The 22,498-nt window shown below is 45.2% G+C and overlaps 1 protein-coding gene across 1 annotated transcript in view; it reads right to left on the reverse strand.

The window, feature by feature from the left end:
* ACAN (aggrecan) overlaps window positions 1-22,498 on the reverse strand; it is a 38,691-nt gene that overhangs the window by 4,133 nt on the left and 12,060 nt on the right. Inside the window, exons 8-15 of the mRNA XM_066635171.1 lie at window positions 21,358-21,485; window positions 19,800-20,093; window positions 15,725-15,904; window positions 14,995-15,135; window positions 13,293-14,940; window positions 12,430-12,812; window positions 11,393-11,506; window positions 2,366-2,479 (exon numbers count right to left, since the gene is read on the reverse strand). Of these exons, the coding sequence (XP_066491268.1) occupies window positions 2,366-2,479; window positions 11,393-11,506; window positions 12,430-12,812; window positions 13,293-14,940; window positions 14,995-15,135; window positions 15,725-15,904; window positions 19,800-20,093; window positions 21,358-21,485 (3,002 nt within the window). The remainder of the gene's footprint in view (window positions 1-2,365; window positions 2,480-11,392; window positions 11,507-12,429; window positions 12,813-13,292; window positions 14,941-14,994; window positions 15,136-15,724; window positions 15,905-19,799; window positions 20,094-21,357; window positions 21,486-22,498) is intronic.

Below are 22,498 nucleotides of genomic sequence, written 5' to 3' on the forward strand. Positions count from 1 at the left end.
GTCTGGCTTGCTCATGAGGTTGACTGAAGTGGTTGCTTCAGAGGATTGATAGGGGCTGCCTCTGTCCACCTGCTCATCTCCACCACTCCTTGTCCTGCTTCCTGGATTTGAAAACATAGAGAGGAGTGGAGCAGAAGAGAAAGAGTGGAGGAGAGCAGAGTGGTGGCCTAGAACATCAGAGCATTGGACATACAGTCTTTATTCCACTCTTCCTCTTCTATATCCTCCACCTTCCTGAGTTCAGGAAACTAGAGGAGGAGCAGCAATAGTGGTTGATACACCCCTGGGTAAGGGGAGCCAGCATTTATCATGTGACCTCATGTGCTGGGAGGTCTTAGACTGGCCTTGCACGAATAATAGGAGCCACTTAAAACCTCCAAAATGGCAGCCTGAGTCCAGACATTTCCACCTTTGGAAAGGGAGCTCTCTACAGTAAACAGCTGGCAGAGAGAGAAATCCCTGAGGTCATCTGTCTGGTCCTGTATAATTACATACAAGTGGGTAATGATTCTATATAAATTAAAGCAAACTGTATGTGTTGGATGTATTGGCAAGTGTGTATCATAGCACATATTTTTGTGATGTTCTGTCACATGTTACACAAGTAAGCTGAGGAACAATTTTTATAATTAAAAAAGTTATATATAATTGCTGTTTAATTAAGAGCGCAGTTCTAACCAGTTGATAGGCTGGCGTAAGTCTCTTACACCAGCCCGAGTGTCGGAAATGCATTGTAAGCCCATCCGCAATGATTCCAGAGTCGGCGAAGCTGGTGCGAGAACCTGCGCTGGCCTCTCTGCGCCAGAACCAAGCCAGAGACAGGTGAGTTAGGGCCGGCCTAGGGAGACACAGGAGGTTGAGGAGGGTAGCGGGAGGGCAGAACAGGGGCATTTTGGGGCGGTGGAGGGTGGACAGAGTGCAGGCTGGTGGATGGACCGAGCCCAGGAGGGGGGTGACCTAGGCCCTATCCTAATCCACCTCCTGAACAGTCTGGTACAATGCCAGGCTGCCCGGATCTGTGCCAGCAAGTAGCCCCATTACTCTGAGCTGTGTGGGAGCCACTTCCTACCTTGCACTGGGTATAGTGCATGGCAGTCAGCCTGCCTGTTCCAGTGCAGGATCAGACTGGGCTGCCTGTCACCAGGAGCATTTCCATGGAAAGGCAAGTTTATATGCATTTTCTAATTCACATATACAATAAAACATTGTTTTACATTTCTTTTATATTTAAGTACATCCACGTCATTGTCCACAAGTAATGTCTAGTTATGTTATGTGTTTAAATATACTACTTTGTGTGGTGTTGAATCACTCTACAAATCAAAGAGAGAAAAGTTATTTAAGGATCACTTTGATGGACATGTATGAATGCGTGGTTAGGGAGAGATTCTTCTCTGTAGCTTGTAATATCAGAACTTGCAGATCAAATATCTTGGGGCTGCTTGTGAAGTTGGTTAACAATAGGTTCAGGAGAGACAAAAGAAGGATTTCATCACGCAATTGAAGTCACTGGCACAAGACATGGTGTTGGCCTAAGAGCTTAAACTGCATTAGAAAGGATGAGATGAATTTCTGGGTGGTTGATCTACTGTGGCTGTTAGTTGAATAGAACCTCCATGTTCGGGGAGAGGGAGATGTATACTCCCTTGGGGAACTGCAGAGACCCTATGGGGTCCTTGTCAGTGTAGCTTAGAGGACTTGCTAACAGAAGCAGAGGGCATGTTTTGACCTGAATCAGCATTGCCCTGTAGTGTACCATATTTTTCTGCCATAGAAGTGAATGGCAGCCTTTCATTTCTATTGGAGAAAATCGTGCACTAAGGGACTAACTTTCTCTCATTTTGCTCTTTGTCCTGGACTAGCTTTGCAGCTCATTCATCTCGTCCCATAAAATTCATTGGGTGCCCCTGAGAACCTCGCTGGCACTCTCTGCATGGTCTCACCTCTCCATTTGCTTAACTCCTCCCTGCATTCTGGAATGATGATGCTCAAGTATGATAGGCTCATGGGCTTCTAAGAATGTGACCAAGAGAAAGAATATCAGGATAAATAAAAGAGTGAGAAGCCCAAAGGAATGTTTCATTGGGTTTCTAAGAACAGGCAAGAGAACATCTAGCAGCCTTGGAGCTACGTGTAGAAGGACACTCCATAGAGAGACACGGAATGAAAGGGAAATGCAGGTGGAACACTTCGGGCTCTGCTCTTTCCCAAGGCAAATGCATCTTATCTTGATTAAGAGTTAACTGTGCAGAAATGAGGATGGGTTAGAATGGAAGCAACCCTTCCATTCCATCCTCCTTAAGGGGAAGGGAGAAAGCATGAAGTTGTTAGTAAAATTAGCTGAAGCCAGGCAGGCCGGGCGTACCAACGTCACAGAGGTCCCCTCCGTAGCTGGGAAGGCATAAGCATGTGAGATTGCGGATGCCATCGACACAGGTAGCTCCATTCAGACAGGGGCTGGAGTGGCACTCATCAATGTCTGCAAGAAATCAACGGTGGCCATTAGGACCTGGGGTGGGTAGGAAGTCCATCAACAGGTGTGTGGGTTCCCATTTTTTATCTGGAGGAAGAACGAACACAGGCTTTCAAGCAGATCGCAGGAGAGGTTTGGGAGCTGGCATCAGCTTTCGTTTTAGAACTACTGCTGCTGCACAAGAGGAAGGGAATAAGGAATAGGAAGGATGGACTTGCCCTTTGGTGGACAGCCAAGGATTGCCCTACCATAGAGGCAACCCTCTGAGGTGCCTAAGTTTCAGGGGCGCCTATCTTAGCAATGTCAGGGCCCAATCCTATCCAGTTTTCCTGTGCTGATGCAGCCATAATGCATGCTCAAGGTAAGGGAACAAATATCCCCTTACCTTGAGGAGGCCACCGTGACTGCCCCCCCCCCGCAGGATGCTGCACATGCCCCACTGGCATGGCTGTATCAGTGCTGGAACGTTGGATAGGATTAGACTCTAAGAGTCTTACAATGTGAGAGCCACTTGCCTGCATTTGGGAAGAGTACACAAAGACAGCTTCACCAACATGGATGTGATCAAGCACCTTTAGATTGCGGAGCTGAAAATCCCTATGTCTACTCTACTGGGAGATTTATGGCCTTGCTACCCAGGAACACAAATTGCAGCGAATGTGTTGATTAGAGGAAAGATCCTAACAGCCAAGTGTTGGACACAAGACCACTTACAGAGGTCTGTGAATGAAGGATTTGGAGTTTAATGGTGACATGCACACTATTTTAACTTATTTCAAACAGTCCAGAGTAAAAGAAAAGACTGACAACAAGAACGTATTGACTCAATGGTCACCACTTATTTGATATGGAAACAGGATTATAACAAGGGGCAATTTTCTGTTGGAGCTGTTGGATATGGTCAATTTTAGATATAAATAGGATATAATTTATTATACATATATTACAAGTAATGATTACAGATATATTCATATTATATTCTCATTTCTTTTCTTTTCTTCTTATCTACAGTCTTATTACATTTGTGAACAAAATAAAGAATTATTGTTGTTATTGGGCTGACTGGGGCAGGGCTGTAGCTGTAAAGGGGAGGACATAAATGAGCAAAATACATTAAAAATGAAAATGATGAAAATAAAATATCCAGGTGAACTCTTGATAATTTAATGTGATCTCATCATGCTGCTCAGTACGTGATAAGAGATGATGCGAGGGACGGAGGGAAAGGGGACACAGGCTTAGGCTGACCTTGGTAGCCAGCCAGCACTCTGATGTTTTCTCCTTTGCCAGTAATTTAATAAGATTTTAAAATTAGATATAACAGTAAATAATAACAAAAATAAAGAATACTTATAACTAAAATGAGAACAAACAGCCTAAAGTTTGGCAAAGCAAAGATGTTTGGGTAGTAAAAAACACTGGGGAGATCTCTGATAAGCCAGGATATTATCATGGTTCAGGAGTTGGACTTCGACCTGGAAGATTCAGGTTCCAACCCGGCTCAGCCACAAGGCTTCCTGGGTGACTTTGGACGGGTCTCTCTCTCTCTCTCTCTCTCTCTCTCTCTCTCTCTCTCTCTCTCTCTTTCTTTCTTTCTTTCTTTCTCTTTCTCTCTCAACCTCACCCACCTCACAAGGTTGTTGCAAGGACAAAAGGAGGAGAGGAACTATGTTCACCACCCTGAGCTCCTTGGAAGAAGTGTGGTATAAACATGTAAAAATAAAAATAATGATGAAATTATGCCCTTGTTGCAGCCTTGAGCCACCATTACTGAAAATCTTGACTTTCGTTTGCAGACAGATAAGTAGAAAAGATAAGATAGAAGAATGTTACCAGGAGATAAGAAGAGGAGAGTAAGTGTGTGTGTGTCCCCCAGCTGGGTAACAAATCAGATGGAGTACAGGTCATAGTGACACTCTCTAGGGCAGTATCACTGCAATCAAAAAGCACTCCAAAAAGGCACCCAATTGCCATTAAATTTGTGCAAGGTACTCTCCATGTATATGTAACTTACTCTCAAGATGCCCACTCTTCTGCTATCTAACAATCAATATCAGGTAGATAGGAGGATTTTGTAGTTTGTAAAGCAGTTGCTTAGCAACTGAGGATACACAAGGAACACAACCAGTACTTATGGCCCACTAGACCAGACTGTAACGGGTACCAAGTGAACAAAGGAACAATTCTGAACTTGCCTAGAATGGGACTGATTCCTTGTTTGACATCTTATGACATCGATGACACCGTATCATGTTTCATGTTACTTAGCAATGAAAGGATGGAGGACTTTTTCCCAGGCCTGTTCAATGTCTCCTGGGAAATAAATGTTCTCTTAAATTATTGGTGTACAGTCAGTCTATGATCTGGCCATCTTGATTTGGGTTTTTTTCCCCACTGTTGTAGACAACTACTTGTGAGCATGGTTGTAAGAGCTCATGCAGCTCTATAGCTGAAACTATGAAAGTTCTGACTCTGGAAGATGGCCGGCTGTCTGGGAACAAAATAAATATATACAACATTCTGAGCTCTTTGGAGAAAACCTTCAGAGAAATATATCTATCCTGTCCCTCATGTTGTTTAACATCTATGAAGCTGCTGGGAGAGGTCATCTGGGGATTTGGAGTTGGGTGTTACCAATATGGAGATAATACCCAGCTCTGGCTCTCTTTTCCATCAATTTCCAAGGGGGCTGTTGAAATTCTAGGGCACTGTCTGGAAGCAGTTGGGGCCTGGATGCAGGCTAATAAACTGAAATTATATCTGGACCAGACAGAGGTTCTCCTGATCTGGAAGGCAGCTATGCAAATTCTAGACCAACAACTTGCTCTGGGTGGGGTAACATTCCCTCTGCAAGAGTAAGTACACAGCCTGAGAGACTGCCTGGATTCACAGCTGTCCCAGGATGCCCAGATGGCATCAGTGGCCAGAAACTTTTGCCCAACTTCAGCTGGTACACCAGATGGGGCCAAGGTATTCCTTGGACAGGGAGCCATTTAGTTATTTGATTTTTCTCTGTAAACCGCTTTGTGAACTTTTAGTTGAAAAGCGGTATAATAATAATAATAATAATAATAATAATAATAATAATAATAATAATAATAATAATAATAATATCTGAATCAGTCAGATCTGGTGACAATGGCCCATGCCCTAGTGACATCTTGTTTAGACTACTGTAATACACCCTACAAGGGGCTACCCTTGAAAGTAGTTTGGAAGTTGCTATTAGTGCAGAATGAGGCAGCCCAATTGGCCACATGGTGCAAGGATAAGCAACTGGAGGTTACAGGGTCAAATATGGCTCCTGGAGATAACCCAAAAGTTCCCTAGTTGCCAATTTAGAAACAAGAGAGTTGCATGAAAGAAGTGGTGGCTCTAAACACGGGACAGATTGACAACCCACTCTGGAGGATGGGCAAACCCATTTCTTCCTCACACTGGCCACCATAAATTTACTTACTCAGCAGAGACACTGCAGAACTCCACTTTATATTCTCTCAAGGCATCTGCACAGGTTGTAAATGAATCCTGCCCCATGACTGGCAGGCTGTGTGCATTGGAGGTGCAAAAAAAAAATAAAAAAAAAAATCTTGGGATAGGTCAGGATCTGACTGTGCTTTCGAATGTATAGTGATCGTATTTAAGGTTTAGTGTCCTTCTATGGGACACTGCTTAACAATCTGAAAAGTATATGCATGAATTAAGATGGCAGGTGTCATCTTAGAGCAGAGTAAGCCTTGAGACTGCTGTATGAATTATGTAGTTGCTCTGCAGACGCTGTGGCTTTGCTAACAGATGGGTGTTCTTAAGAAACTCAAGAGTGACCTTTCAAAGAGTGAGGGAGGGAACTATTGTAACTATTGAACTGTTGTAAGCGGAAAAGAAATATTCAAGGCTATAGATATCACTGGCTTCTAGATCAGAGAAATTGCCATTATCTTTCAAGGATTTTTTTGCTCAACCTCCAAATGGAAAGAAAAGACCTACGAGAAACCTACGAGAAAAGACCTCGTAGAAATGTTGATTCGAAAGCAATTATCCTTGCAGTACCATTAAGAAATTAGTACTTTCATTGAAACTGCAAAATCAACAAAGGTGCCCTAGAAAGAGAAATGACTTTGCTCTGAAATCATAATCATTAATTGGCTTACAACTTTTTTGATCTTCTGGAAAGGACCATGTGTTCTCCTTTCACACCATGCACCTGCTCTCATGCAATCTACCAGAGTCTTTTTCAAGATCAAGACTGATGGATTATCTTGTCTTTCACATAGCCAAATAGCCAAGAGAATCAGGAAAAGCATCAAACCCCATTTGTGTCACTATGTGGTTGAATCTCAAGAATTAAATGACTCCTTACAAGCTTCAAGGAAAAAATCCTGCAAGGATCCTATAAGGAAGAGCTTATGCTAAATAGGATTGGCCATCAATTCATGTTCAGGTGAAAAAATGAAAATATTGCTCAACAGCTGACAAAAAAAATGTAAGCAGCAAGCATCATAATGCACCAACCAATCAATCTCGTATCATAATGTTAGCACCAATTACTTGAAGCTTTTTGCAGTCATTAGCTGAGCTTTCCTAACATCACAAGAAGATGGGAGAGGAGGAAGAGCCTAAGGTTGAAGGGCTAGTAGAATGTGGGGGTTAGGAAGGCGGAACTGGGAACCTGAAGAAGCTAAGAAAGTGATGGTCCAACAGAGGGTGAAGCGGTACAGAGAACATGGGAAGGAGGAGAAAGCCATAGGAAGTGTTCACCTAGATACTGATCTAGCATTCTTTGGGGCTGCTTAAAGTTTTTGTGAGTTTGGGTCTGATATATGAAACAGAGACGCCTGCGTTGGCTCCGTCGTGTTGTGAGAATGGATGATGGCCGGATCCCAAAGGATCTCCTCTATGGAGAACTCGTGCAAGGAAAGTGCCCTACAGGTAGACCACAGCTGCGATACAAGGACATCTGCAAGAGGGATCTGAAGGCCTTAGGAGTGGACCTCAACAAGTGGGAAACCCTGGCCTCTGAGCGGCCCGCTTGGAGGCAGGCTGTGCAGCATGGCCTTTCCCAATTTGAAGAGACACTTGGCCAACAGTCTGAGGCAAAGAGGCAAAGAAGGAAGGCCCATAGCCAGGGAGACAGACCAGGGACAGACTGCACTTGCTCCCAGTGTGGAAGGGATTGTCACTCCTGAATTGGCCTTTTCAGCCACACTAGACACTGTTCCAGAACCACCATTCAGAGTGCGATGCCAGAGTCTTTCGAGACTGAAGGTTGCCAACAATATGCACACAGAAACTGGTTTTCAAATTCAAGGGAGGGCGCATGTAACAGGCAAATGGGTAACTATGCTGATTTCGGACTTTTTGCAGGGAAAGCCTAATGAATCCAGCAGACTGCTTTCTGATTATTCTAGCTTCTTTCTTTGTGAATGTTTTTGGGGCTTTTGTGTTCAGTAGGTATGTTTACTCCAATTTGGGGAAGAGGATAAAAAAAAAGCTTAGAATTGCTCCATCTTGAAAATGAACCAGGGCATTCTCAGAGTGTTTTGCTGGCACAGGTTGCTACATACTTACCTAGAAGTGAGTCCCATTACACTTACTGGGGCTTACTCCTGTATAGACATGCATAGGACTGTTCCGAAAATAATATCATTAGTGTAGCAGAGAAGCATTCAGCTTATAAGCTGAAAAACTACGAGCCAGGGCTGGCTCGTACAGTCTGCTCTTTAGCACCAGTTCATTCAGTTTTTTATGAATCAACCATATGACATGCTTGAAAATGACTTTGTTACATAGGTTTCTGTTAATTGGCAAAGAGATGCCCTTGGGGTTCTTCAGCCCGGAAGTAAGATAAGGATCTCTTTGACAATAAGCATCATCTGTAAATGCTCCATAAGGAAAAGTCCCTTGGAATTTGTTCTTTTCTTCAAAGATACAAACCCTTTCATAAACGCTAACATGTCAACAAATGTCTACATTAGAAGGAATCCCTGGGCCTCAGAGACGTTTTATCTTCTGTATCAAAAGAAAAAACAATGGTATGCTCCAACTCTGCCTTTTTACCACAAGAGTGCCTATTCTTTGGTAGATCTTTCACAGTTTCTAATTTATCCCAGTTTGGGGCAGTGGCGTAGCTAGTGGGGGTGCAAAGCACTAAGTTTTGCAGGGAGCCTCACTGTGATGTGCAAGTGGCCCTTTCCCGCCCTTTTGGAGCCAATCCAGGCTGCACAAGCAGAACAGAGACAACGCTGCAGTGAGGCTCCCTGCAAAACTTAGTGCTTTGCACACCTCTAGCTATGCCACTGGTTTTGGGGATCCCTTGCTAACATTTTATGAGTTGCTGGAGGCATCATTTTTCAGGGTTCAGCTCCTTCTTCAAAAGCTCTGTCTAGCCAGCAAATCTCAGGGAGAGAATGCCTTTCATCTCTAGGGCACATCTATGAATGCTAAAACACAACACAGTGCACTTTTTGCAATATTGCACACCGCAGTTGATGAAGTATATTTTTAGGGTAAAGGCTGTAGCTCGATGGCAGACAGTGTCAGTCCCTGGTATCCACAGGTGCAGCGTGACCAGATGCAACGGAGGACGGAGTGCCTACACCTTTAACCATTGTAGAAAAGAGGGAATTTGGACAGGTTTTTAAACCCTTCCATGTTGAGCTGCACCTGCCCAAATTCCCTCTGCTATACAATGATTAAAGGTATAGGCACCCTGTTCTCTATTGTATCTGGTCACCCTGCCCAGGTAGGGCTGAGCAACAACCCTGCCTGAAACCCTGGAGAGTCTCTGGAGAAAGCCAGTACTGGTCTAGAAAGGCCAATGAGCTTCCCCGATCAAAAACAGCTAAAATATTCCTGATTTAGGATAATTATAATTTCCTTATATAGCCTACTATTGTTTTGTGCAATGACCTATTTCATCTTTGTTCAGCATTAATCATCAGTTATCATGCAACTACTCAAAAAATTTATTCACTTAAGAAAACAACCCCTTATGTGTCTACTCTCAGCTGCAAAGTAAATTGAGAGCATAGGAATTTAACTAGCAGAAAACAATTGTATTTTACAGGAAGGCAAGCGAACCCCTCTTTAAATGCTGTACCTGCGCCCTTCCTCACTTCAGTTGTTAACACAGCAGAGATGGGTGTTACTCCACTAACTTGTGGAGGTTTATTTTTGTGTTTACATTTGCACTTACATGTGGGCATTTGTGTGAAGGAACACACAAACATGAAATCCTCCCCATTAGAATGAATGGAACAATCCAAAAAAATTGCACTGAGGCATGCACAAATAGGTTGTTAGTGAATGAAACATTAAGATGTTGACCCTTCTTTTCAGGTCCATCAAACCTTAAGACACAGATTCCTTAAGAACACAAGACTACAGCACTCCTCTCTTTGCTCTCTATTTACGCTCAGAGCCCAAGCCTATGCATGTCTACTCAGAAGCAAGTCCCATTATAGTTAAATGAGGCTTAATCCCAGGTAAGCATGGATAGGATTGCAACCCACCTCTCTTTGTCTCTCTCTGCCAGTCTGAAGTAACGACTTAATGAAACAAGAATGAATCCCAGAAAGAATGTTCTGAAGATTTCCCAAAGGTGATATGTGTTTCTAACATTCCTGATTTCAAGCATCTTATTTCTCATTGTTTTTTGACTGTTACAAAAGTTGCAATGAAATCAAAATGAGCCTCTAGCAATATATCAAATGTGAAAACACAGCAGTACAAAAGTGTTGTCCTCAGTGGTATAGCTAGAGGGGGTGCAAAGCACTAAGTTTTGCAGGGAGCCCCACCACAGCATGCAAAGGGCCCCTCCCTCTCCTCTTTACAGCCATTCCAGGCAGGGGGAGCAACACAGAAGCATACACACCCCTTCTAGCTATGCCACTGGTTATTCATGGGGAACTCTGAATGATAAGACTTGAATAGTTGAAAACCTAGAGTTTTGGGTGCATGTATAAAAAGCTACTGGCTCTACCCACAATGCTCCATGCATGGTAGAGATATGGTAGGCTTGTTCCTTGGGAGCACCTGAGAAAATAAGAAAGAATCCTGAGCAGATTAACATTGTAGATCTATTGGTCTGCTTGCACAGACTCAAAAAATTATGATGGCAGCGCATTATGGATAGCCATACAGTTCTCCCACTGCTTTCCTTCTCTTCTTCTATGTTCTGCCCAGTGAACAGAGAGGTTTTGTAATAACACTTGCTTTTGGAGAATCTGTTAATCTCCAGGTCAGTGGCATCACTAGGGGGGTGCAGACCACACTGGGTGACACCCTCAGGGGGGTGACACCACTACTGGTCAAAATTGTGAAAATCTTGGTATTTTTGAATAATACCACCATGTTGTATAGCATTCAATGGGTAATTTAATGCAGAATACAATGAAATGAGTCTCATTGAATTATCTGTAGTCTATCAAAAGTTATAGCCAAATAACCAGAAAAAGAAAACACAACTGTTTCATGAAACAAAAAGTGGATTTTTTAAACTCAGAACTGACCAACAAGACTGATTGTTCCAAGAGCCAATGATGCATTATAATGACACAGCAGGGAACCAATAAGGTATTAGTATGAGCCAGCTCTTCTTTCCACTCGTCAGAGCTAATACTAGAACTCTGATTCCGTTGCATGAGTGTCATCAAATTGGCCACTGGTTTTTTGTTGGTTACTGATTTTTTGGGTGACCTGTAGTGTTATATATTTCAATTAAGGAATAAATAAAGTTACACCAACCCTAGTGATACCACTGCATTTAGGCTGTGCGTATGCGATTGTAATTCATTCTGTATGGTCTGGTATGGGAGGAGGTTCGTCATGGGGGTGACGTAATGAGCTCTCGCACGGGGTGAGGCAAACCCTGGTGACACCACTGCTCCGGATTCATATTAAGAAGAAGCCAGGGCTTACCAATGTCACAGTGATCTCCTGTATACCCAGATGGGCACAAGCAGGTGACGCTCCCGTCTTGTTCTTGACAGGTTCCGGCTCCACACGGCTTCTCTTCACATGTCTTGGGTGTAACTGCAATCATGAAAGGATGATTCTGCTGACTGTCCAGCATAAAGCTGAATGGCTTTTTCAGACTGACTGAACACATTTCCTATTCCTGCACAGGCAGAATTCCCTAATCCTACTAAGCCAAGGCTGGCTGCATGTCTTGTGGACCCTGCAGGGTCTGATGATGGTCAAGAGACATCCCCTCCTTCCCCTGATGAGAATGTTTCAAGTAGTCACTTTTGCCCTGATAAACCCCTGATAACCCCCTCCCCCCAATAGTTTGAGTGCTTGAGAATCCTCTGGGATTTTGTTCGGAAAAAATTAGAGATTGCATTCATCCCACACCTCCTATGAGATTTGTCTGCTGGCGTTAATCATACCCTAAACTGGGATTCAGCACCTTGAGGCCCCTGGGCCAAATCCATCCTTCAAAGGTGACACAAGGTCTTCATGTGAAAAGATATGTGGACCTTGTGGCACCTTAATTAAGCAATTTGGTGTTTGGCTGACAAGCTATGTATGTGGCAATGTGGATAGTACTGAGATACATGCACCAGCGGCCAGGCTCATGTTAAGAAAGAAATGTATGTTGATATGAACTAAATGCATGACCAATGTACAGCCAGTCATTTAGGTGGATAGGGGTGCTATGTGTATGAGATCCCACTGAAGAAGAACAGCATGCCAGGAGAGCGGTAAAGGAGAGGCACAGTGAGTGCAAGAATTTGGGAAACTGAGGGTCAAATTCTACTCAACTTTCCAGCACTGATGCAGCAGTTCCAAGGGGGCACACACTGCATCCTGCCACAGGGAGGCAGCCATGGAGGCCTCCTCAAGGTTTGTTCTCCTACCTTGGGGCTGCGTTGTGGCTGCATCAGAGCTGGAAAGTTGGGTAGGATTGGGCCCTCAGATAATCAAGACTGCTTATTTGAAGTTTTGAATTATACCTTGTGCAGTAAGTTCTGTCTTCTCATCTGTCCTCTCTGGTGAAACTTCAGGCAGGACACCAGTGGTAGTAGGAGGTGTTGGTGGGACCTCTGGAACAGCAGCACCTTCTGGGTCAGACTTTGGAAGCGCAATCGTATAGGCTTCTGTTTCAGCCTGAGCCTCTTCTAGTTGCTTGGAGTGTTCAATGAGTTCAGCATCAGGGATACTGGTGCTGGGTAGATTATCTGGCAACAAGGTTTTCTCTGGAATGTCTGAAACAGGGTCAGAGGGGGGCCCTGAACTATCACCATGAATCTGAGGTCTTTCTTCAAATGCTTCGGAGGGGAAGCCACTGACAGAAGGGACCCCAGATGTTTCTGGGTGGCTTTCGGGCAACGAAGATGTTTCACTACCCGTTTCATAAAGGGCGGATGTCCCTGTATGGCTTTCAGGCAATGCAGATGTTTCACTACCGGATTCATAAAGGGCGGATGTCTCTGTGTGACTTTCAGGCAATGCAGATGTTTCGCTACCTGTTTCATAAAGGGCGGATGTCCCTGTATGGCTTTCAGGCAATGCAGATGTTTCACTACCGGATTCATAAAGGGCGGATGTCTCTGTGTGACTTTCGGGCAATGCAGATGTTTCACTACCTGTTTCATAAAGGGCGGATGTCCCTGTATGGCTTTCAGGCAATGCAGATGTTTCACTACCGGATTCATAAAGGGCGGATGTCTCTGTGTGACTTTCGGGCAATGCAGATGTTTCACTACCGGATTCATAAAGGGCGGATGTCCCTGTATGGCTTTCAGGCAATGCAGATGTTTTGCTACCTGTTTCATAAAGGGCGGATGTCCCTGTATGGCTTTCAGGCAATGCAGATGTTTCACTACCAGATTCATAAAGGGCGGATGTCTCTGTGTAACTTTCAGGCAATGCTGAAATGTCACCACTAACTTCATGAATAGTTGAAGTTTCTACACCACCTTCATGAAATGTGGATGTTTCACCACTAATATCATGATATTCAGGGGATTTTATGGTACTCTCGGGATACGCAGAAATCTCTCTGCCATCTGTGGAGGCTTCCGCGCTGGATTCAGGAAAATGTGGCTGCATTGCCTCTGTTCCCCCAGCCAGTTCCTGTGAAACAGATGGTTGCGTCACAACTTTCACTAAGTCTGAAGTTACTAAGGTGACATCTGGAATCCCGGAGGTGTCACCACTGGTAACAGCCACAGTTGAGGACTCACCACTTAAGTCAGTGACACCAGCAATTTCTCCACTAAAATATGGAAGGCCTGATGATGCTCCATGGATGTCAGCTGTCCCTGATGGTAGTCCACTAACCGTGATCACATCATATGGTTCTCCAGATGTTTCCCCAGAAGGAAACCCACTTACTTCAAACATAGCGGATGTTCCTTCTCCATGTTCCTGTGCAACAGATGGCTGTGTTACAACTTCCACCAAAGTTGTATCCACAAGAGAGATGGTGGGAAACCCAGAGGGGAGTCCACTATAGTCATAAAGTCCAGAGGGCGATCCACTGGGGAGACCTACCCCAGAAGTGTCTCCACTAATTTCTGTTATTCCACTTGGAAATCCACTGACTACTTCATGAACTCCTGAAGACCACCCACTGAAGTCTACTTGACCAGAAGGCTGACCACTCACATCGAAAATTCCAGACACTGTGCTGGATACATCTTCATCTCCTGAAGGCAACCCACTTATTTCCACAACCCCCTTCCCTTCTTCCACTTTAGCTGCAGGAGTGGTCATTTCAAACAAGTTGGCATCAATGAAGGTAACCCCTGACATGTCACCACTTCCATCAGTACCAGAGGTCCGGCCACTGAAGTCCACAAAGCCACTTATATCAGGTACCCCAAAAGGTGCTCCACTGAAGTCAATTCCTGAAGGTAGCCCACTGGAATCTGGTAGACCAGACAGTTGACCACTTGCATCGAGTCCAGATGGTAATCCGCTGATATCTGGTATTCCAGACAGTTCCCCACCAATATCAAGTCCAGAATAAAACCCACTGATGTCAGCTCCTGAAGGCAACCCACTGATTGTCCCACTAACATCCCCCCCAGCAGAGGGCAAACCGGATAAGTCTCCATCTCCACTGACTTCAATTGTTCCCTTGCCTTCCATTTCCCTTTCTGTTGATGTAGTGACAACTTCCACCAAAGTGGCATTTACAAGAGACACGGTAGGAAATCCTGACGGGAGACCGCTGTAATCATACTCTCCAGATGGTAAGCTACCAAAAAGGTCAAGACTAGAACCATCTCCACTAAATCCAGAAGGCAACCCACTAATTTCTGGAATCCCTTTGCCCTCCTGAAGTCCAGGGACTTGGATTCCTGAACCAATCCCTGACAATTCTTCATCTCCAGAGGGTAGGATGCTGACTTCAATAACGCCAGAAAACAAGTCACTTATGTCTCCTGATGGCAGTCCACTCTCTCCAGAAGGAAGCCCACTTAGATCGGGGGTCCCAGAAGGAAATCCACTTAGATCTGGGGTCCCAGAAGGAAATCCACTTAGATCTGGGACCCCGGAAGGAAATGCACTTTCTCCAAACGCAGAGGGCTCTCCATCAGTCACTTCCATTCCGCTTTTGTCTGGAACTTCAGATGTCCACCCAGGAATAGATGTCTCATTGATTGGAGCTTCTGGTATGATATCAATAGGAGGAACATCTGATGGACTCACTAAAAGAAGTAGTGTAGAACAGAAAGAGAGAAACCCCAAGTTAAACAAACATTGATCAAGGATATCACGATAGTTTCTCATGTGACATTCAGAGAAAAGCATCATGGACTGCATCCAGATGTCACTTCTAGGAGTGACAATAATGGAAAAGGCAACTCTTAAAACAGGAATTTCATTATAGAGGCACTTCTGAGCTACCAACATTGTTTAGGCACAACAACAGCCTTTCCCCTCCTCACCTCCAGATTTCGGCTAATTCTGCTACTCCATGATGTGACGAAATGCAATGAAATGTGGAAAGAGTTCTTTATCTATCTATCTATCTATCTATCTATCTATCTATCTATCTATCTATCTATCTATCTATCTATCTGTCTGTCTGTCTGTCTGTCTGTCTGTCTGTCTGTCTGTCTGTCTATCTAGGAGCCCATTGTGCAGGAGAAAGTCCTGAATAAAGGTCATCAAAGGCAGCCAGGGGTCTCTGTTAAGTCATTTACTCCCTTCATGATATCCTACTCGAACCCATACGATGTTGACCTACTCCCCTGGGAGGAGGGAATGTGAGTGGGGGCCATCACACTAACTTACCAGATAACAATGATATGTTAGTTGGAAAGACTTCCATTCCCCACTCAGTCTGATTTTCAGAGTCAGTGGTAAACTCCATTTCCACAGTCGTCTCCTCCCCAGAAGGGACTTCCTCGGCCCCTGGGACCAATTGAGTTGCAATCAGATCCTCCCCTAAATCTTCATAGAATGACGGTAGAGCTGAAAGAGAAGAATGATGGATGGGAATGTCTTTTTGGTTGCATGTTTCTGAGGTCTGTGACATTTCTTGTAGAATGACAGATTGCTCAATATTAACATGGGGGTTGGAGAGAACTTAAGGAACTCCAAGGTGCCAAAAACTGCTCTGTGCAAAATTCAGAAATAAAGGAAAATAGAACAATGGAGAACTCGTAAAGTGCCAGTTCTATTTTTGGAAACACTGTTGGAACTCCAGAACCTAAGGAGAAATTGGGATGAGGTGACTTCTGGAAGCATCTCTTAATTCAGTATGAATTTCTATTCCCTCTTCTGCCTCTATGTACTTCACATGGTTTTACAATGTTTACCAAGTCTGCCAACTTTTATGATCTCTGTTGCTGTTGTTATCAGTCCTTCAGCATATATGGAGTGGAAGGACAAGTTCCTGCCTCAAGTGTCTTACATTCTAGATATTGACTGGTGGGGAACCATGGGAGTGGGGAGGAGGCAGGGAAAAACCGGAAAACATTTGTGATTATTTCAGTTACTCATATTTAAATCGATCATATTCGTCGCAACTTGGATGCCACATTGACAATGTCTGATGATGTCCCTCTGGCAACTGCCTGTCCAGTATTGTGGGATTCTTTTCAGCTTGTGCAGCCTGAGGATGTGGACGGACTCCTTTGGAGTGTGAGGCCGTCTGCCTGCCTGTTTGACCCTTGCCCAGCTTGGCTGATTAGAGCGGCCCGGGGGGGACTGGCTGAGTGGACGGGGAGGGTGGTCAACTCTTCTTTGATGGAGGGGACGTTGCCGCTCGCCTTGAAGTGGGCAGTGGTTCGCCCCCTCCTGAAGAAGCCCTCCCTGGATTCCACTGTGTTAGATAACTACCGGCCAGTCTCCAACATCCCGTTTCTGGGCAAGGTAATTGAGCGGGTGGTGGCGGCCCAACTCCAGAGGGTCTTGGATGAAGCGGATTATCTGGATCCTTTTCAATATGGTTTCAGACCGGGCTTTGGGACGGAAACTGCCTTGGTCGCCTTGGTGGATGACCTACGCCGGGGACTGGACAGGGGGAGTGCGTCCCTGTTGATCCTGCTGGACCTCTCGGCGGCTTTCGATACCATCGACCATGGTATCCTTCTGGGCCGATTGGCCGAGTTGGGAGTTGGAGGCACTGTTTTGCAGTGGTTCCGCTCCTACTTGGAGGGTTGGTCCCAGATGGTGGTGCTGGGGGATGCCTGCTCGACACCCTGGCCCTTGAGGTGCGGGGTGCCACAGGGTTCAATTCTGTCCCCCATGCTATTTAATATCTACATGAAACCGCTGGGAGAGGTCATCCGGGGGTTTAGAGTGAGGTGTCATCAATATGCTGATGACACCCAGCTCTATCTCTCCTTTCCTCCAGACTCCAGGGTGGCGGTTGAGGGCCTGGAGCGCTGTCTGGAAGCAGTGAGGATCTGGATGGGGGCTAACAAGCTGAAATTAAATCCGGATAAGACAGAGGCTCTCCTGGTTCGGAAATCCTCGATGCAGGTGCTGGATTATTGGCTTGCTCTGAATGGGGTTGCACTCCCTCTGAAGGGGCAGGTTTGCAGCTTGGGGGTCCTCCTGGACTCGCAGCTGCTCCTGGATTCCCAGGTGGCGGCTGTGGCTAGGGGGGCCTTTGCTCAGCTTCAGCTGGTGCGCCAGCTGCAACCGTACTTGGATCGTGCAGACCTGGCCACGGTGATCCATGCCACGGTGACATCAAGGTTAGATTACTGTAACGTGCTCTATGTGGGGCTGCCCCTGAAGACGGTTCGGAAACTGCAATTAGTGCAGAATGCGGCAGCCCGTGTGGTCACTGGAGCTAGGCGGTTTGACTCTGTCAGCCTGCTTCTCCGGGGGCTACATTGGCTGCCCATTCGTTTCCGGGCCCAATTCAAGGTGCTGGTTTTGACCTTTAAAGCCCTATACTGCTCTGGGCCAGGCTATCTTAGAGATTGCCTACTCCCGAACAATCCGGCTCGTCCTGTCAGGTCATCAGAGAAGGCCTTTTTGCAAGTGCCGCCACCCAAGGAGGTCCAGGGGGCGGCTGCAAGAAATAGGGCCTTCTCGGTAGTGGCACCAACATTATGGAACTCCCTTCCCCTTGACTTGAGAATGGCTCCCTCTCCTGAGAGTTTTCGGCGAGGCCTGAAAACACTGTTGTTTAAACAAGCCTTCTGATTTCTGGCCTTCTTAACATTTTTATACATCTTTTAGTTTTTTACAGGCTTGATTCCTCGGTGACTTGCTCTTTTATTCTGTCTTTTAATCTGACTACTGTTTTTATGGCCTCTGTAATCTGTTTTTAAATGTTTTTATCTGCTATGTATTAATGTTTTTAAAATCTTTTTTTTAATATGTTGTTAGCCGACCTGGGTCCCGTTAGGGAGAAGGGCGGGATAAAAATAAAGTTTTACTATTATTATTATTATTATTATTATTATTATTATTATTATTATTTAAATTCAGTTGCAGTATGGAATAGGGACTAGCTTGGCTCTACTAAAAGGCTTCCACTATTTAGACATGTTTCCATAATGCACATCCTTCTTCCCAACAAGAATGCATTATGTGCCTTTACTCTGGTCCAGTGGTGCAGGGTGTCAAATTGAACCCAAGCCCAAATCCAGATGGTTCAGAGAAGAGTTTTCAGTGGATCAGAATGGAGCTCAAAGCTAACTCTCTTGGTTGCTTTCAACCAGAATTGAGCCCTGAACCCTCCCCCCACCCCCTGCCCACCTCCAGGGCTCATCAGTTCAAAGTAAGTGGTTCAGCAATCAGACATTCAGTTTTTCAATATGCTTTATGTTTAGTTCTCCACCCCCCCCCCCCAATTTTTTTTGTATGTTGTATATATTCTGCTTGCAAAAATCTTTAAAAATAAGAATTCCCCCATTGAGTTAAATAGCCATCGCTATTCATTTTATCGAATAAAGAACATAAGAAGAGCCCCACTGGATCAGGCCAAAGGTCCATCTGGTCCGGCTTCCTGTATCTCTCAGTGGCCCATCAGATGCTTCAGGGAGCACACAGGACAACAAAATAACTGCATCCTGTTGACACTCCTTTGCATCTGGCATTCTGAGGCAGCCTACTTCTAAAACCAGAAGGTTGCAAATACCCATCATGGTTTGTTATCTGTGATGGACTTTTCTTCCAGAAATCTGTCCAAACCCTTTTTAAAGGCATCTAATATAAGAACATAAGAACAGCCCCACTGGATCAGGCCATAGGCCCATCTAGTCCAGCTTCCTGTATCTCACAGCGGCCCACCAAATGCCCCAGGGAGCACACCACATAACAAGAGACCTCATCCTGGTGCCCTCCCCTGCATCTGGCATTCTGACATAGCCCATTTCCAAAATCAGGAGGTTGCACATACACATCATGGCTTGTAACCCGTAATGGATTTTTCCTCCAGAAACTTGTCCAATCCCCTTGTAAAGGCATCCAGGCGAGATGCCATCGCCACATCCGGTGGCAAGGAGTTCCACAGACCAACCACACGTTGAGTAAAGAAATATTTTCTTTTGTCTGTCCTAACTCTCCCAACACTCAATTTTAGTGGATCTTGTCCAATTCCCTTTTAAATGTTTCCAGGCCAGATGCCATCACCACCTCCTGTGGCAAGGAGTTCCACAGATTACAAAGAAGAGATTTAGATACAGTTCTGCATGAAGTGCATCTAAATTGGCTCAGAACTGGCTGGTGGTATCTGAACCAGTTCTTGAAGTTTTCTAACTTTTAAAGAGTGAATCAGGAAGCTTTTAAAAAAAACAAATACCAGTGAAGCCAAATGGGAGCTGAACCTGAGTGGGTGGGTTTGAGTCTCTGCTGTGATGCTTGGGAGCCCCCCCCCCCCCGGATGATGAGAGCAGGACAATACCTCTGAAACAAAAGGCATGGTGCCTTGACTGTGGGTCAGGGAAGCCCGTCTGATTGGGATACAAGTAGGTGGTTCTCACGCCAGGTTTCTCCCCTCCGCAAGCAGGCCGAGGGTTCACGATAGGGTAGCGGAGGCTGCCGTCCGCCAGCCAGCCTGATCGGCAGTTGTCCAGGCCCAGCCTCCAGGCAGCATACAGTTGTCCAGTGGAGGCCAGCGTAGCGTTCTGCCTGTCACAGTATTCTTGGGCTTCTACGAAGGTGAACTGGTCTGGTTGGGTTGCAAAGAAGACCTCACCTAGGGAGGGAGACATGAGGCATAATCAAGCTGAGCATTTGTTTAGCTCTTTAGGAGTGTGCAAGGTTTGGTTGATTTTTGATCTTGTCCTTGCAACAACCCAGTCAGGTAAGCTGTCTAAGATCATCTGGTGAGTTCAAGGCAACGGCAAAACTCAAACCAGATAAGGTCTGCCAGTGGCATCATTACGGCTTGTATCACCTGATGCGGGAGGCCAGCATGTCACCCCCATGATAGACCTCTTCCCATGTAGCGGGCAAGGTGACACCCTGGGCAGTGGGTGTAGTGATGCACCATTGCTCTGACCCACTGACTTTTCCCCTGTAACTTTTGATAGAATGGGGATATTTCAATGTGCTTTGTTTCACTGCATTCTGCATGAAATTACGCATTGAATGAACTATTACATGATGGTATTGTTTGAAAGTACCAAGATTTTAAAATTTTTTGTCATTTGTGGTGTCACCCCAGGCACGTCACCCAGTGAGGCTCACCAGGGCTGTCACCTAATTCAAAAACCTTAGTCAGTTAGGGTGGAATTCTAACTATGCCCTGGGCCAGCGCAAGTCTCTTGCAGCAACCCAGAAGGGTTGCAAACATGCCGTAAAGCACATTTGCACCTCCTCAGGAGTCAGTTGGGCCGGCGCAAGAAGGTGCACTGGCCCACAGAGGCTGCATCCAGCCTCCACTGCACTGACAGAAGGTAAATCCACACCGGCCGAGGTGGGGCCAGGATCCAGCAGTTATGCAGGATCCTAGCCCCATTCCTGGGAAGTGCAGAGCAGCTCCAGGCTGCTCAGTTCTGCTCAGATCTGTGCCACCTCAGTAGACCCAGCAGACCTCAGATCTCAGTAGACCCACTGGGGTCACTGTTGCTCTTCCCAGGGTAAGGGGAATTTTATCCCCATGCCTTGGGCTGAGCCTCAACCAGCCTGAAACTTGTGCTGGATACAACACAGGCCCAACAGCCTGCCTGTTCCAGAGCAAGTTAGGACTGCACTGTCTGTTGCATGATTTTAGTTAATAAACTAATTAAAATTGCATTTGGATAAAAGCAATTGTTTTAGAAAAAATGCACACTTTTTTTTTTTGCTTTCACAAGATGCGTACAGGAATTGTCTTAAAGAAATAATTAAATACCGTTAATAATAATAATAATAATAATAATAATAATAATAATAATAATAATAATAGATGCTTTCCCTCTTTTTTTCCTACACATTAAAGTGCAGTTTTACTCATCGTTACCAAGGGAAAAACTTACCGTTCAGTCTGTCAACATAGCAGTACACATCAAACGTTTCTGATGCTGGGCGCATACCATATGTCCGCACCCCTGGGATATCGTCCTTATCTCCTTCACATTTGTTCCGTGGAACCACAATGGGGTACCTGCCATTGAGTATAAGGAAAGGTTACTCTCGCTGAAGGTCTTATGCATTTCTCACCTCGAACAGATACTCACCAGCTGGGCTGGGGCAATACTCTTTCCCAGACTCAGGTTTGCCCCCTTCAGCTGCAATATGGACACAGAGATACTGGCCAAACTTAAAGAGTTGTTGTATGGACTGCAACAAGAGAATGTGTCTGAAGTACTTTAAATGCAATGCCATATAAGTGCTAAACAGTGGACAATGCAGAACTAAGGACGTGCAGAGAAATTTTAGCTATTTCACAGAAACTCATCTGCCCTCCCTTGCAAATTCCTCAGCTGTTTTTCATGGGAGGGGTCTTGAAATGCACTTTGATGTTCACTTTGTGTGACATTCAGCTGTAGCTGTGCCTGTCATCTTCTCCCTGCATTTTAGATATGTTTGTGCTAGACTAAGGCTGCAATCCTCACCACACTTTCCTGAGAGTAAGCCCCATTGAACAAAATAGGACTTACTTCTGAGTAGACCTGGTTAGGATTGTGCCCTAAATTTGTCACCAATATTTTGCAAAAAATGAAATGTGGAGCAAATTTCAGGATCCCTTTCAAGCAGTAACATCTGAGAATTTTTAAGGGAAATCAAACATGTTTCTTTAAGACAACTGAACTTTCATGGGGTGGGTGGGTGGGGGGTCAATATACCCCTAGACATGGTTGATAGCAATGGTGATGCCTGGTTGCTGGGTTAAAGCAACCTGCACTGTACCCCTAATGATATTCCTTTCTTGCCCCCCCCCCCCCCGATGGTGCATTGGGCACCACCAATAGCATCAGGACTGACTGTTAGAGCATCAGTCAGGCAGGGTGGTCTTTCAGATGGGCAAGGGTCCTTGGACAATGCCACACATGATTCTGATTCCAGTCCTTGCTGATAAAGAGATTACGGGGAAGGAATCAAGTGATTTTCAGTTCAGGGCATGAATTGGTCATGATGTTGATGAGTTAAGGGCATTTTAAAAGGGATTTTAAACCG

The sequence above is a fragment of the Tiliqua scincoides genome, chromosome 8 (assembly GCF_035046505.1).
Source record: "Tiliqua scincoides isolate rTilSci1 chromosome 8, rTilSci1.hap2, whole genome shotgun sequence".
Taxonomy (NCBI): Eukaryota; Metazoa; Chordata; class Lepidosauria; order Squamata; family Scincidae; genus Tiliqua; species Tiliqua scincoides.